The sequence below is a fragment of the Glandiceps talaboti genome, chromosome 19 (assembly GCF_964340395.1).
Source record: "Glandiceps talaboti chromosome 19, keGlaTala1.1, whole genome shotgun sequence".
Classification (NCBI taxonomy): domain Eukaryota; kingdom Metazoa; phylum Hemichordata; class Enteropneusta; family Spengelidae; genus Glandiceps; species Glandiceps talaboti.
In genome coordinates this window covers 7,225,604-7,243,772 of record NC_135567.1, presented here as the reverse complement: position 1 = coordinate 7,243,772, position 18,169 = coordinate 7,225,604, and the positions used below count along the sequence as shown (strand labels likewise).

Genomic DNA, 18,169 nt, shown 5'->3' with positions numbered 1-18,169 from the left:
AATCCATTGGGGGAGTGTAACCTGACCTGGCTTTGTTGTTGTTGTGTAGACGAACGCACCACAAGTTTAGTTTGGCCATCATTTAGGACTTCTGTTTCATAACAGACATCAAATGATCCCTTTTTTGATGATATAAAGTCTTGTATTAGTAGTAGCTTTTTCTCACTTTTCACATTACTTGCACTAGAGGTTTTGTTTATACTGCTGTCTACCAGTTCGTCTTTCTGGGCATTGGTACCCAGTGATACAAGGAGTTCGTCCAGTGCTTTATGCTGCATTGGCAACTTCAAATTAACCTCTGACTGAATGGTTTCCTTGTCTGTTCTGGTAGATAATGTAGGTCTGATGTTCAGTTATTCTGTCTCCAATTGGGTATCGCTTGGGCCTGTCTTAGTAAGATCCATTGTCCCACTGTTAAATGTAGTAGGTCTAAATCACTATGTATTCTAATAAATACTAGTGTGTTTTATTTGAGATCAAATATTTTTATGTTTTTGTTGTTAAATAAGACACTAAAATGATGAAATGAGTGAGTGGGATATTATGCCCACACAACGGTATTGCAGTGCTATTATGGGCAAATGATAAAAATCAGATGAAAGTCAGTGACTGTGAAACACCCCGAAATCACAACTCTTTATAAAATATATCAGTTTCTTGATTTTATCATTTTTAGAACTGATAAGGTTCAGTTGTGCTAGAGGCATGACAAAGTGTCTGTCTGTCTGTCTGTCTGTCTGTCTGTCTGTCTGTCTGTCTGTCTGTCTGTCTGTCTGTCTGTCTGTCTGTCTGTCCGTCCGTCCGTCCGTCCGTCCGTCCGTCCGTCCGTCCGTCCGTCCGTCCGTCCGTCCGTCCGTCCGTCCGTCCGTCCGTCTGTCTGTCTGTCTGTCTGTCTGTCTGTCTGTCTGTTTGTGTGGGTGTGTGTGTATGTGTGTGTAAAAACTTAAAGTAAAAAAACTGCTGGACCAATTGCTTTGATATTTTGTGGTCATATTACTTTTGGGTGTCTAGTTTGGAAATTGTTTAAAACAATGATCGCATAAGGGTGTGCATTTTGGGTCAAACAATATGATTTTTGGTCAAACAACTTAAACTCCAAAACTACTGGACAGATTATACCTGAAATTTTGGTGGGAATGTATGCAGGTGTAAGTAACTTAAGATATGCTCATTGCATAATAATTACATCAGTAATATGTAATATAGGGCTAAAAATGTGTCTTTTTGATCAAAAATCTTTCATTCCAATACTACTGAGCAGATTGGGCTGAAATTTAATGGGGATGCATTTGGAAGTGTATATAGATGAATAATTATTGAAAATATAATGATCTCAACAGTAATATGCAAATTAGATGCAATAAAGGTGAATTTTGGTCAGAATTTTACATCTCAAGAAGTACTCGATCAATGACTGAAATTTGGTTACATGTTTCAATAATTGTTATTATGCAGACTTTCTTCCAAATAGTTTGATACAATTGGCCTTAGCAACTATGACCACGCCCTTAGCAACAACCAAATGCCAGAAGAGTTTGGTCCAATTACATCATGTGGTAGGCAAGTCAGTAAACATTCAAAAAAATGTATGCAATTATCAGTAGCAACCATGACCATGCCCATAGCAACTGCCAAATGATCATGCATATTGCAAAAATAACTGCATGAATTAATACACAAATGAACAAACATTTCAAAAAATATATGTAAATGTGCCTAGCAACAAGCCCATGCCCATAGTAACAACCAAATGATCACGGATATTGCAAGGATAACATCAGGGATTCACAGACAAATGAATAAACATTTAAGAAATGGATGTAAATGTGCCTAGCAACAAGACCACACCCATAGGAACAGCCAAATTATCACGTTTATTGCAAAAATAATAACAGTTACTGTAATAAAAAGGCAAATGAATGAAGTTAAAAAATGTATGCAAATGTACCTAGCATCAAGACCACGCCCATAGCAACAGCCAAATGACCACATATATCGCAAATATAGCAACATGGTTGGATAGGTATCTGGATAGTCATTCAGCAAATAAACACCTATTGTTAGCGAGGACTAACATATGGATAAACATTTTTAAAAACTGTACAGTTGTGCTACAATGTCATTGGCGCTATTTTATATTTTATGATTTGATATTATTTGACATATTATTAATACATCAGTGCTTGTACTACATGTACAGTGTATGCTATGATAAATTAATACATCAGTGTTTGTATTACATGTACAGTGTATGCTATGATAAATTAATACATCAGTGTTTGTACTACATGTACAGTGTATGCTATGATAAATTAATACATCAGTGTTTGTACTACATGTACAGTGTATGCTATGATAAATCAATACATCAGTGTTTGTACTACATGTACAGTATATGCTATGATAAATTAATACATCAGTGTTTGTACTACATGTACAGTGTAATGCTATGATAAATTAATACATCAGTGTTTGTACTACATGTACAGTGTAATGCTATGATAAATTAATACATCAGTGTTTGTACTACATGTACAGTGTAATGCTATGATAAATTAATACATCAGTGTTTGTACTACATGTACAGTGTAATGCTATGATAAATTAATACATCAGTGTTTGTACTACATGTACAGTGTAATGCTATGATAAATTAATACATCAGTGTTTGTACTATATGTACAGTGTATGGTATGATAAATTAATACATCAGTGTTTGTACTACATGTACAGTGTATGCTATGATAAATTAATACATCAGTGTTTGTACTACATGTACAGTGTATGATATGATAAATTAATACATCAGTGTTTGTACTACATGTACAGTGTATGCTATGATAAATTAATACATCAGTGTTTGTACTACATGTACAGTGTATGCTATGATAAATTAATACATCAGTGTTTGTACTACATGTACAGTGTATGCTATGATAAATTAATACATCAGTGTTTGTATTACATGTACAGTGTATGCTATGATAAATTAATACATCAGTGTTTGTACTACATGTACAGTGTATGCTATATGATAAATTAATACATCAGTGCTTGTACTACATGTATAGTGTATGCTATGATAAATTAATACATCAGTGTTTGTACTACATGTACAGTGTATGCTATGATAAATTAATACATCAGTGTTTGTATTACATGTACAGTGTATGCTATGATAAATTAATACATCAGTGTTTGTATTACATGTACAGTGTATGCTATGATAAATTATACATCAGTGTTTGTACTACATGTACAGTGTATGCTATGATAAATTAATACATCAGTGCTTGTACTACATGTACAGTGTATGCTATATGATAAATTAATACACCAGTGTTTGTATTACATGTACAGTGTATGTTATGATAAATCAATACATCAGTGTTTGTACTACATGTATAGTGTATGCTATGATAAATTAATACATCAGTGTTTGTATTACATGTACAGTGTATGCTATGATAAATCAATACATCAGTGTTTGTACTACATGTACAGTGTATGCTATGATAAATCAATACATCAGTGTTTGTATTACATGTACAGTGTATGCTATGATAAATTAATACATCAGTGTTTGTATTACATGTACAGTGTATGCTATGATAAATCAATACATCAGTGCTTGTACTACATGTATAGTGTATGCTATGATAAATTAATACATCAGTGTTTGTATTACATGTACAGTGTATGCTATGATAAATCAATACATCAGTGTTTGTACTACATGTACAGTGTATGCTATGATAAATTAATACATCAGTGTTTGTACTACATGTACAGTGTATGCTATGATAAATTAATACATCAGTGTTTGTACTACATGTACAGTGTATGCTATGATAAATTAATACATCAGTGTTTGTACTACATGTACAGTGTATGCTATGATAAATTAATACATCAGTGTTTGTATTACATGTACAGTGTATGCTATGATAAATTAATACATCAGTGTTTGTATTACATGTACAGTGTATGCTATGATAAATTAATACATCAGTGTTTGTATTACATGTACAGTGTATGCTATGATAAATTAATACATCAGTGTTTGTACTACATGTACAGTGTATGCTATGATAAATCAATACATCAGTGTTTGTATTACATGTACAGTGTATGCTATGATAAATTAATACATCAGTGTTTGTACTACATGTACAGTGTATGCTATGATAAATCAATACATCAGTGTTTGTACTACATGTACAGTGTATGCTATGATAAATTAATACATCAGTGTTTGTACTACATGTACAGTGTATGCTATGATAAATCAATACATCAGTGTTTGTATTACATGTACAGTGTATGCTATGATAAATTAATACATCAGTGTTTGTACTACATGTACAGTGTATGCTATGATAAATTAATACATCAGTGTTTGTACTACATGTACAGTGTATGCTATGATAAATCAATACATCAGTGTTTGTATTACATGTACAGTGTATGCTATGATAAATTAATACATCAGTGTTTGTACTACATGTACAGTGTATGCTATGATAAATTAATACATCAGTGTTTGTACTACATGTACAGTGTATGCTATGATAAATTAATACATCAGTGTTTGTATTACATGTACAGTGTATGCTATGATAAATCAATACATCAGTGTTTGTATTACATGTACAGTGTATGCTATGATAAATTAATACATCAGTGTTTGTACTACATGTACAGTGTATGCTATGATAAATCAATACATCAGTGTTTGTACTACATGTACAGTGTATGCTATGATAAATTAATACATCAGTGTTTGTACTACATGTACAGTGTATGCTATGATAAATCAATACATCAGTGTTTGTATTACATGTACAGTGTATGCTATGATAAATTAATACATCAGTGTTTGTACTACATGTACAGTGTATGCTATGATAAATTAATACATCAGTGTTTGTACTACATGTACAGTGTATGCTATGATAAATCAATACATCAGTGTTTGTATTACATGTACAGTGTATGCTATGATAAATTAATACATCAGTGTTTGTACTACATGTACAGTGTATGCTATGATAAATCAATACAGTCAAGTGCAATGTTCATCTGCTTTGCAGTATCCATAGTACATTTTAACATATAGTACATATTAACCAAAATAAACACTTCTATAGTACCTATTTAGTGTAATTGCTACAAATTTTATATAGTTTTAGATAAAGTGTTTTCTCTGTGAACATTTTAAAATATCAACCAACATAACAATAACAATACGTTAAAATAAAATATTTTATTTGTTTACAAGATAAAATTACAATACTTATTGTAATTATTGATATGATCCATTTTTTATTACAGAAAGAGTAATATGATTTTTTTCTTTTAATTATAGGCGTACAAAACAAGTCTACATTATGCTGCTAAGAATCAACATTTGGATATCTTTAAATTGTTGCTGGATGCTGGTGCAGAAAGAGATAACACAGTAAGTTGAGTTTAAATGAGGTAATGTTTTATGTATCTATTACGTGACGCGTACACCTATTCCAATGTGACATAGAATATGTTTGATGATAACTTCTTGATATGATAAGGTAGGTATTCACATGTCTTCATAAGACAACCACCTTGCCATAGTACTAAATCCGATAAGTATATTGTTAATGGTCTTTGATATCATGTTTACAAGTAATGTTGAAGTAAAGAACTATACGTAAACATTATTTTTGGTGCTCATGTAATTTTTATTGAACTGATAAGATTCAGTAGTGCTATAGGCATGACAAAGTGTGTGTGTGTGTGTGTGTGTGTGTGTGTGTGTGTGTGTGTAAACAAGTTAAAGTAAAAAAATGCTGGACCGATTACTATTTGGTAGTGATGTTACCTCTGATATCTAGTTGGGAAATTGTTCAAATGAAAATGATTGCATCAGAGATGTCCATTTTTGGGTAAAAAAAATGTGATTTTTGGTAAAACAAAACTTAAACTCCAAAACTACTGAGCAGCTTGGCCTGAAATATATGATGGGAACATTCTTAGAGGTGACTAAATTTAGATTTGTTCATGACAAGATGATTCCATCAGTAATATGCAAAATTAATGTGACTTTTTGGTAAAAAATCTTTAATTCCAAAACTACATGTACTCAGCAGATTGGGCAGAAATTTAATTTGGATGTATCTGAGGGGGTATGGATGAAGAAATATTAAGCAAATAATGATCTCACACAGTAATATGCAAAGTAGGTGTAAAATGTGAATTTTGGTCAAAAGTTTATATCTCAATATGTACAAGTTTGGTCAACTGCATTGCCAAAGACACAGTAAAGGCTGACCCAATTCATGTAGATTGGCACTCAGAGAATGTTTACCATGTAAAAGTTCATTCCAACAACAAAACAGCCAATCAGGAAACAGTTATACTATGTAAACATTCGAAAAATGAGATTACGATATGTCATCATGCAACATATACAGTCGTCGCTGTGTCCTTGCACTGCAGTTGGATATGGGTGATACCTATAGGGTACAGGGCAAGTGTTGGATTTGAGTGAGGTTAACTTATATTACTAAATATTGTCAGCTGTGGCCATTTTAAACAGATGACAATTATACAGTAAAGAATTTAAGGTATTTACTATCACTAGACGTTATTTATTTGATGTTTATTTTTTGTATATTTCCGAGCTCTCAAATTAAATCTCACAAGTTAGAGTAGGAGTTAGATTGTCTTCTCGATCGTGCTTACGCACTCACTTAGCAACCCTTCAGGTCACCCTCTAGTGGTAAATTTAGCAACAGTGCGAGCTTCTGTGGGTTCGTTCAGCATGTGTAGCTTTGGTGTTAATGCTACATGTGGAAAAGTGAACTCTTAGATACATAAACATACCTCTGATATTAGTAGCTGTACAGGAATAATTATATATAATCTCCTGGTGTAACTTTTTTTTAAGTCTGCTGTAAAATAGAATCCGGGTAAGGTTTATGCGCATGTGCAAGAATGGGCCCGGATTAAATTTTACGTTGTACACCATAACATTGTACCCCCTGTAAAATAACATCCGGTCCGATCTACTATCGCCAGTTCCAAATGAGTTGTGATTGGTTGTGTGTGTTATATTTCCAATCTACACAAAATGAAGCTTCATTCTCAAACATATGGGGGAGAGCGGAGGTCGGAAAATCGAGGGCAAGTACTTCAAAATTTTCAGCCTCTGTTGGAGGGTTACTTGAGGGGGGGGGGGCTTCAAATAAAACTGAAAGTTCTTTTATATTCTTTGAGTAAATACAATCCCAGTTTCAAATATCTACAAGAAGCACAAATTTTGGACAGAAACTTGTGTTTTACAAGTCTGTCGGTGATGTCAATGCACAGAACCGTCTTAAAATCAGCTTATTAGAGATGTACCAGTATTATAATCATACCAGTGAGACCTTTTTGTATGTGTAGTACAAGATGCATCCAATAATAATGGCAACATATTGAAAACATGCCAACGAAGTTTTCCCCAACGACATTATTTTAACATATGCAATAGATGACCAAGGTTCCCAAATATTTTTTTTTTTTTCAAATGGAAATTACTACGCTATCAAAAAATGTCTCAGCAGCGTTTCTATATGGACTCTTGAGTAGAAATTTAATAACCTCACATTTACTCTCTCCCATATGCACTGTATAACAAAACTCATCTGATGACACATACAGTACAATTCAAACAGTTTTAAATCATGCTGGTTCATTTTTAATGATATTAACGTTTAAAAAATGAAAGATACATTTCTATAAAAGCAAATCTTACTATTAGCACTTATTGTTTCATCATGATATGAATAGAATGTACTGCCACTAATATTAAATTGAATTCTAAAATTGCAAGATGATCTGCACCAATTTTTATAATTGAACTACACGTAATTTAATTCTCCGAAATAATCAGACGTGCGATTCTTGTCCATCTATACATTTCAAAGGTACCTAGTAACTAATTACACACAACTATATCAAATAATTTTAAGACATTTAAATTATATCGACTACACAAATCAACTCCATTAAAAACTGATATTTTTACACAGGACATCACACATATGTACAAAGCACTAAAATGAACAGCAACTAAAGTCATATACATTATAAAATAGGAGTTGTGAGCCAGGTTTTCTCCTTATGATCTTAGATTACAAATATTAGCAGTTATACTCACTTGACTGTTTTATATGACATTCATTGCTATCAACGATACATTTCGAATGCTACTCAAGACATATGAATTGATGTTACTTAACATACATGATCACAGACAACATGTATGTTAAGTAACCATCAATTCATAGGTCTTGAGTAGCATTCGAAAGGCATCGTTGATAGCAATGAATGTCATATAAAACAGTCAAGTGAGTATAACTGCTAATATGGTGCATGAACATTGCCAAATCTTTCTTAGATATTTTTCTTTTCTGTAAAGGCACAATTTAGAAACGTTTTTAGTCAATATGAATTCACGTTTTCATAGTTTGGTTACAATTGTTACAAACAGGATAAGTTAACTATTTAGTTAAATTGAACTTGATGTTCATTGTGCAAAATTGTAGTTCCACATGGTCTTAATTTATTAAAAAGCTAGGCCATTACACATCTTCAAAAGAGAGGCATTTTATTTGCTCAAATGAACTGTAGGCATTGTTTAGTGCTCAAGAAGTAGACTTTGTGAAAAGTAAAGTGTGACCATGGTCACTATAATACTAAGAGTTGTTCTTATTTTTTCACTGGCGTTCTTTTTCAGAATCAATGTGTACACAAATTTAGCAGCAAATGTGACATTCATTATATGTGACATTCATTTTTGTTATGTATATTGATACTGCACCTTGATTTTACTCATGTGAATTGATTTGGCCTTTAAATATACAACGTAGATTGTCATATTTCAAAGTGTTTGACTATTTTGTCAATATTGGCTAAAGGTCGGCAGTTTTACACATGAGCCTTGCAAGAAAGTTCAAAATTTTTATGATACAAGTTTCCACCTAAAAACATTACATCTGTTATCGGAACCACGAAAAGCATTGGTTATTTGCTAGTTGAGGCAGTTATTTAGTGACACATTTGGTTTTTACACTTTGTACACACAAATTTCAGTCTTTTGTTGTTAAGTAAACTTGCTGACAATTCTTTGCAATCAGTATGGTACCAGTCTTTAAACTTGTCAAACTGCATCATGTTGCTTCCACGATCTGGTTGCCTGCAATGGCAGTAGATGGGCAACATTAACGTTTTCCAGATTTTATGGCCCCGTCGTCTTCTCCATGACGTGAAAATCTCCATGATTTGATGTTGAAAACACGTTGCGAGATGGCTTCTCATCGATGTCTGCTCCCACGTAAACTCTGTTGGTTCAAGTCCAAAACATTTGGCTGTTGCATTGGCCATAGCAAATAGTCCACCGTCATCACACCCTACTTGTTTGTGTACGCACGCTCTGTATTTTTATACTTATCCCTTCATGAAATAGCAGACAGGCTACAGCCTTCTTTGCTCTTCTATCTAGTCCACACCACATGGAATCATATACATTCACTACGCCTTTGCTGCAGCCAATATTGGATACGGTAACCCAGTGATTTTGGTCTATATTCAGTATTTGGATGAATTCTTGATCTGGTGTGATGATAGCTGAGCCTGCCGTCATTACAAGGACATCCTGTAGACTGTCCATGTGTGGAAACTGCTGCTTCAATAGAGCTGGTGCGTGATTCATGACATGGTCAGTCATCCATTGTCCTGGTGTTTTAATGAGTTTTACCATACTTGGAATATCTTTCGCTAAACGTGCTCTGTCTCTGTCAATTCTCTTCTTCTTTTTAAGTTTGCAAGTGAATGGCTCTGTTCAAGTATGAATCTTCTTGGTTCCCTTCTGAAGGGTAAGGGACTGGGAAAATGTGGGTCTGCTGGAGTGATTGAAGGCTGACGGTCTATCTGGGACTGGTCTGCTGTAGTGGTTGAATGCTGGTTCTCTGTCTGGGACTGGTCTGCTGTAGTTGTTGAAGGATTGTGATCTATCTGGGACTGGTCTGCTGGAGTGGTTGAAGGCTGGTGCTCTATCTGGGACTGGTCTGCTGAAGTGGTTGAAGGCTGGTTCTCTGTCTGGGACTGGTCTGCTGTAGTGGTTGAAGGATTGTGATCTATCTGGGACTGGTCTGCTGTAGTGGTTGAAGGATTGTGCTCTATCTGGGACTGGTCTGCTGGAGCGGTTGAAGGCTGCTGCTCTATCTGGGACTGGTCTGCTGGAGTGGTTGAAAGTTGGTGCTCTACCTGGGACTGGTCTGCTGTAGTGGTTGAAGGATTGTGCTCTATCTGGGACTGGTCTGCTGGAGTGGTTGAAAGATTGTGCTGTATCTGGGACTGGTCTGCTGGAGCGGTTGAAGGCTGTTGCTCTATCTGGGACTGATCTGCTCGAGTGGTTGAAGGCTGGTGCTCTATCTGGGAATGGTCTACTGGAGTGTTTGAGGGCTGGTGCTCTATCTTGCACTGGTCTGCAGGATTGGTTGAAAGCTGGTTCTCTGTCTGGGACTGGTCTGCTGTAGTGGTTGAAAGCTGGTTCTCTCTCTGGGACTGGTCTGCTGTAGTGGTTGAAGGATTGTGCTCTATCTGGGACTGGTCTGCTGGAGTGGTTGTAGGCTGGTGCTCTATCTGGGACTGGTCTGCTGGAGTAGTTGAAGGCTGGTTCTCTATCTGGGACTGGTCTGCTGGAGTGGTTGAAGGCTTCTGCTCTATCTGGGACTGGTCTGCTGGAGTGGTTGAAGGCTGGTGCTCTATCTGGGACTGGTCTGCTGTAGTGGTTGAAGGCTGGTGCTCTATCTGGGACTGGTCTGCTGGAATGGTTGAAGGCTGGTGGTCTAGCTGGGACTGGTCTGCTGTAGTGGTTGAAGGCTGGTGCTCTATCTGGAACTGGTCTGCTGGAGTGGTTGAAGGCTTGTGCTCTATCTGGGACTGGTCTGCTGTAGTGGTTGAAGGCTTGTGCTCTATCTGGGACTGGTCTGCTGGAGTGGTTGAAGGCTTGTGCTCTATCTGGGACTGGTCATCTGTAGTGGTTGAAGGCTTGTGCTCTATCTGGGACTGGTCTGCTGTAGTGGTTGAAGGCCGGTGCTCTATCTGGGACTGGTCTGCTGTAGTGGTTGAAGGCTGGTGCTCTATCTGGGACTGGTCTACTGTAGTGGTTGAAGGCTGGTGCTCTATCTAGGACTGGTCATCTGTAGTGGTTGAAGGCTGGTGCTCTATCTGGGACTGGTCTGCTGTAGTGGTTGAAGGCTGGTGCTCTATCTGGGACTGGTCATCTGTAGTGGTTGAAGGCTGGTGCTCTATCTGGGACTGGTCTGCTGTAGTGGTTGAAGGCTGGTGCTCTATCTGGGACTGGTCTACTGTAGTGGTTGAAGGCCGGTGCTCTATCTGGGACTGGTCTGCTGTAGTGGTTGAAGGCTGGTGCTCTATCTGGGACTGGTCCACTGTAGTGGTTGAAGGCTTGTGCTCTATCTGGGACTGGTCATCTGTAGTGGTTGAAGGCTTGTGCTCTATCTGGGACTGGTCTGCTGTAGTGGTTGAAGGCCGGTGCTCTATCTGGGACTGGTCTGCTGTAGTGGTTGAAGGCCGGTGCTCTATCTGGGACTGGTCTACTGTAGTGGTTGAAGGCTGGTGCTCTATCTGGGACTGGTCTGCTGGAGTGATTGAAGGCTGGTGCTCTATCTGGGACTGGTCTGCTGGAGTGATTGAAGGCTGGTGCTCTATCTAGGACTGGTCTGCTGGAGTGGTTAAAGGCTTGTGCTCTATCTGGGACTGGTCTGCTATAGTTGTTGAAGGCTGGTTCTCTATCTGGGACTGGTCTGCTGTAGTTGTTGAAGGCTGGTTCTCTATCTGGGACTGGTCTGCTGGAGTGGTTAAAGGCTTGTGCTCTATCTAGGACTGGTCTGCTGGAGTGGTTAAAGGCTTGTGCTCTATCTGGGACTGGTCTGCTGGAGTGATTGAAGGCTGGTGCTCTATCTGGGACTGGTCTGCTGGAGGTTGATTATTGATTGATGTGTACGGTTTCAAGTGGGAATAGGCATCACCTATGCAACACCTATGGATATAGGCCAACTAAATCGATTCCAAGCATATACCATGGAGCTTTATTCGGAATATGTTTCAGTTCAGGACCACAAGTTTTTATTTTCTCAAACCTCTGACACTTACCACAACTCTTGATCTAATAAAATATAACAATGTTCAGAACAACATTATAGAGAATATTGACTATATTATATAATATATGATTAATTTTTTTCAATTCTTTACAAACATAATGTGCATCAAAGTATTATAGACATATAATGTATGAATTTTGGAAGTGGAAAACTTAGTACTCTGGAGAGGATACTATTTTACAGGTCTCAGTATGGCTATGATGGTAAACGGGCTATGTATGACAGAGATATTATAACTTCAGACATCAGACTATGGACAACTGAACCTGTTACAAACACTGAAACAGGGACAGTAAACAAGCAAATTGGATTTATTACACTTGGCTCAGAATGTTAAAACAGCAGAGACTTGTAGTTCACACCATGGTTTGATAAGAACAGATTTATTGCCTCTTTATGTGTACATGAAATACCAGGGGAACTGTAAATTTATGTAAAGTGGCCATAAAACTGTTCTTATCAAATGATGGAATGTAATACTTGTCTGTACTTCCAACATGCTGAGCCAAAAGTTATTAATCTAATTCAGTTGTTTACTTTCCCTGTTTGTAACAGGCTCCGTTCGTCCATGGTCTGATGTCTGAAGTTGTATTTTTCAGCTGAATACAAGCATCATGTGTATCAAAGCATATATTTACCAACATGTTTAACACTTTCCATTCTGAAAAAGTATGGATTTTGGAAGTGCCAAACTTAGTACTCAGGGGGGAGGGGGATACTATTTTACTGGTCTCAGCATGGCTGTTGCAGTGAATATGATGGGAAACAGGCTATGTATGACAGAGTTATTATTGTTCAGTTGACTACAAGCATCATGTGTATCAAAGTATAGATAAATTTACCAAGAAGATATTTACTGCTTTCTCTTGTGAAAATTTATGAAATTTTAATGTACTAAGTACTTTAGGGGGATACTATTTTACAGGACCATTATCTAACTAAATAATCATACTTACCAATTGTTGCATGTCACTTGAGATGGTCTTCCAATAAAACCTGGATGAAATCTTCTTCACAGTCTTTGTTGATGCCAAGATGACCAACATTGCAGAAACATGACATTCTTTGAAAAATTCCTTCCATTGTTATTGGGTTAGTAACACTTACTTAGAACCAACACCATCCTTTCCAATGAAGAAGAATGTCTTGCCTGGAAGACACAAGGTTTTAAAAAATTAACATTAAAATAAAAAAATGTGATTTTGTCATCAAATCTTGGTATGAACATAGATCTAAAGAAAGTAATTTCAATTATGTCAGAGTTGAGTTGAGGAAATAATCAGCATACCAGTGTTTGTAGTTTATCTAGTTACAATTAACTTGACTTTCACTAATAATTTGAAAGTAGTCAATCCAAAATGTCCCCTCCCACCCCCCCACCCCCCCCCCCCCCGCAGTGTGGCATAGACATTCACTGGTAAAACAGTCAAAAATGATACTAAACACTTCCGGCACTTGTGAAATGACCCAATGTATATTATCAATTTCACTTTGCACATCAGTCGTCTGCTATGAAATATTTCAGTAAACCATACACAAAAAATCCTACTGAACACTAATTGTACGCAATTACGTGATGTTGAGAACGAGCTGCATTTATTTGCAGATTAATTATGTGACGCCATCTGACTTGCACATGTAAAAGGGGACGGGTTCCCCCAGTCACCCCATTACTTTTCTGAGTACATTCACATTCATGATTACTGTTTTGAGTATTATCAGTTTGTCATGTAAGCTTTTGTAGAGTTGGTCTGAGATGAGGGTAACTTCTGCTGCAGTATCAACTATGGCATTCACCTGGTGTCCTTGAATTTTAATAGGCACAGTGCACATAAAAGATGACTTGAGTTGGTATATAGTGACTTCTTCCTGCTCACTGTTTGCAGTTGTGTTCATCGCAGAAGGTTTTCCTGACGAGCATGTAACATCACCGTAAAAGGGTGGTGTGGTACATTGCTTTTCTAGTAGGGTTTGGTCCAATTTGTCGTTGTCCAGGTTATCTGTCCGGTTGCTGAGGCCTGTGGGATTGAGGGTCGGTGTTAGACCTCTGTCTCCGACCCCTCTATTGGTTTTGGGGTCGAGCTGTGGGCAGTCCCTCCTGAAGTGTCTGGGTCTACCACACTGGTAACAGTTTCGGTTTGGTGATGGTGACCGGCTCCTGGACCTTCGTGGGTTGTTATTGTCTTCATCTGTGAGATTATTCCATCTAGGGCAGACTGTACTGTTTGTAATTGGCCCTTCAGGTTCAAAACCTCATCCTCCAGAGATTTTTTTCTGTATAGGAGAGTTGTGTGGATACCTGTGGCCTGTTAAATGAGATGGTGGCAGTGGTCTATTTGATTGGAGACGGGTGGCTGCTCATACCCGTGGTTGGCTGTGGTCGTCGCTGTCGTCAATATCTGTGATGACTTGGCGAATCTCCCGTGAGCACGGGGACTTGCCAAAGATTGCCTGGTTATTGTGCTTAAACCATCTGATTTTATCAATTGCACTGTCTATTGTGGCTGGTCGTTGATTAGCCGCATATTGTCCGGCCTCCTTATCCAAGCAGCCTTGACAGAATGATAGTAAGGCCTGTCCATTCATATGCTCATCATTGAAATTATCGAAGCCATGTGTTGCCTGTGTTAGTAGTCTGTCTGCCCAGTCACGGAGCGCCTCATCAGACCACTGTTTTGCTTGATAAAATTCAACCAGGGCAGTTTCTGGTAGTTCTTGAAAATCGAAACGGCGTTCCAATTGTTTGACTAGGTTGTGGTATTCAATATCTTGATGTCGATCTCGGATAAGAGTGTAGTAATCAATAGCTTTGCCATCTAAGAACCAACACATGTTGTCTCTCGCCTCCTGGATTGTCCACTGATTGGAGTGTGCATACTGCTCGTATCGGGTTATAAAACTCCGCCATGTACTATCTCCTGAGTAAATCAAGTTCTTGGGGACATAGGGATGATGTGGTGGTTGGCCGTATCCCCTTCTATCTGAAGCACTGACTCCCTGGTCCCAGGTGTGTTGCTGACTTGTCGGTGTTGGGGGAGTGGTGGTGGTACTGCTCACTCCTACATGGGGAGATGGCCCTTGTACACATGGTGTTGGCACTGGTGTGTGTGCTGTAGGCATTGGTTGTTCCTGCTTAAACTGAGTTGCACCTGTCAACACTCGTTGGTCTGGTTGTTGGGCCATAGTTGATGACACTAAAGGCTGTGAGACTGTTGGTGGTCCATATGATTGCATGGGATGAGGCTGGTAGTATGGTGGTACCATGGGGTATGGTGGGTATTGGTATGGTGATGTTGGCTGCTGATGGTATGCCAGATAAGGCATTGCCGGTGGGTAGTACCCCATGATAGGTGGTTGGTACCCTGACTGCCCCATTGTATAGCTGGCTGGTGGTGGCTGTTGGTATCCAGCTGGTTGGTAGTACACCATGGACGGTGCCTGGTAGCCTGGTTGTGTCACTGGTATGTTTGCAGCTGGTGGTGACTGGCGATATGCAGGTTGTGATGGACCAGGTGGTGGTACCTGATACCCCCACGAGGGTGGGTAGTACCCCATTGGTGGTGGTTGAGTCTCTGGTGGTGGCATCGGTTGGCCTGTCATTTGCAGATGAGGCCCAGATGGTGGTGTCTGGTGCACAACTGGTGTTTGTGGTGCTGGATGCTCAGCTGGTGGGGTGTCATGGGATGGTGGTGACTTCCCTTTGTTTGCCTTTGGTCTTGTACCCCCATAGACTGAGTTGGCAGCAGCTTGATCAATAACTTCTACCCCCATAGACTGAGTTGGCAGCAGCTTGATCAATAACTTCTCCCATCCTTGCATTGAAGTGGTCTTGCTGTGGTGTGGTATCGGTGCTAGTGGGACTACCACCACTAGCTCCCCCTCCCTCCTCTATGTCAGTAGGACCTTCAGGGGTATGGTCGGGAGTAGTCAGTGGAATTGGTGTGAACCTAACTTTGTCCCAAAATTCCTTCGACGGTTTAGAATGCAAAATTGCTGTTATAAGTTCTTGAGTTAGGTGCTTGTGCCTCTCACGGAGATCAATTATTGACTTAGCTGTTGCAGGGTCTATTCCTTTTATAGTCATTAACTCATCTTTAGTACAGTTCTGTATATCTATTACATCCATATTGACAAAGACTACTAAAGTTAAACTCCAACCCTATTGGAGTTTAAATCTGTTATAATATTTATAGGATTGACTCAAAAAGTTTTAATTGTGTGAAATTGTTTTCCCCTAAACCGTGTTTGCTCGGGTAGAAAGGGTATTACAATTATTGGAAGCCTTATTTATATTTATATTGAAATAATAATACTGTTTAAAACTACAATGAGTTTTGAAACAGATAACTGGGTAGTGTTGTATATACTTAAAGTGTAATCAAATGGGACTGTAAATATGCTCCAACTATATTAATAGTGTTTAGTGAAGCTATATCTAAAATCCCCAAAAAATTAAAGTTTGAGCCTGTACGGAGTTTGAGTGGGCGGGTGCTATGCACGTTTAAGTTTACTAATACTAACATAACGATAGATCGGTAGATTATTCGTGACACCGCGGATATAGCAAACGAACATATGTTTGTAAATATCAGTTCGTACAGGTCAGGTGACACTTTCAATAGATGGAAATTACTTGAATAATTAAAGACGGCTAAAAGGTGACAGATCTTCCTATTGTTATGCAGTTTCACAGTTATGAGATGTTGGGTTTTGAAAGTACCATAACAGTGTAAGTTCGGTTTACAAATACTGTTTCTTTCAAAAATTAATATAAAACGCTGAGCTACACGTAGTAGATTGCGTGTTAGTCCAGGTTTAGGTCTGTGCGATATCGATGTTACTAAAAGTGCAAGTACTTGATTTGAACTATAATGTTGCACAGATGTAAATAATTCGAAAATACAAAATGCTTGTGAGTGTACAGTTGAAATAAACATGTTGAATTCGTGATAATGACAATTACAAAAAATTGTAATTGCACGTATAAGAACGTGTTACAATTGGTTGCAAAAATTATTGAATCATGATATCGAACGTGGTACAATTATTGTGTAACTAAGTTATTACAAAGTTGTCGGCTGACAGGAACTTGCGTGGCACGGCAAAATCGAAAAAAGTAAAACACACAAAAAGCATTTGCCACACACAAATTCTATTACTGACTATGCCAATGTAGAGAACCAGCTTACCGTAAAACGTCTGGTAGTGGTTTTCCATGAAGAGTAGGAACAAACAATAAAGGTAATACACTCTGTAACAATATAGGAATACATCTTGATCATCAGCAGTCTTCTTGCACACTGGGTTCTGCTGATCTGGTGGCGCTGCTGACAGTGGCGCCCCCGGTTAGAAGACGTACTCCCGGGGGTGCTAGTCCTACAGGTAGTTGAAATACTAAATTAACAGAGTGAGACATATTTTTATCAGATCGATTGTGTTCGTCGGTTTCTTTGATATTGTAATACTTTGTATTATTTCTACAATTTATGTACATCACCACGCCACCATGACTAGTCCTGCTTGCATATATGTCCTTCTCCTGTCAGTAATCGAGACCCGTGCACCGTCTGCAAGCAAGACTACATCTCATAAATCACACATACACAAGCGTGTGTACACGTGTAGTAGCAAAATATTAGTAACTCGAAATGGTGCTGTGTCCTAGTTTGAAATTGTCTGACTAAGTCACAGTAAACTGACAGGGAATATATATCCCCATCCCACAATCCCACATTTCAAGTAAATAAATACACCTGAACTTATTATTACTTTACCAAGAATTTTTATCATGGAGTTTCGGCAAAACGGCTGGTTTAACATTTCCAAGAGGACAAAACTTTACAGTCACGAACGATAAATACGTACGCATGCGCATAAGCCTTACCCGGATACTATTTTACATGGACGAAATATTTCGTAAGACCGGTATTCCAAATGAGTGCTACGTCATGATT

The 18,169-nt window shown here is 38.0% G+C and overlaps 1 protein-coding gene across 1 annotated transcript in view; it reads left to right on the top strand.

The window, feature by feature from the left end:
- Window positions 1–18,169, top strand: part of LOC144450387 (putative palmitoyltransferase ZDHHC13) — a 248,453-nt gene that overhangs the window by 146,159 nt on the left and 84,125 nt on the right. Inside the window, exon 10 of the mRNA XM_078140990.1 lies at window positions 5,369–5,461. Within this exon, the coding sequence (XP_077997116.1) occupies window positions 5,369–5,461 (93 nt within the window). The remainder of the gene's footprint in view (window positions 1–5,368; window positions 5,462–18,169) is intronic.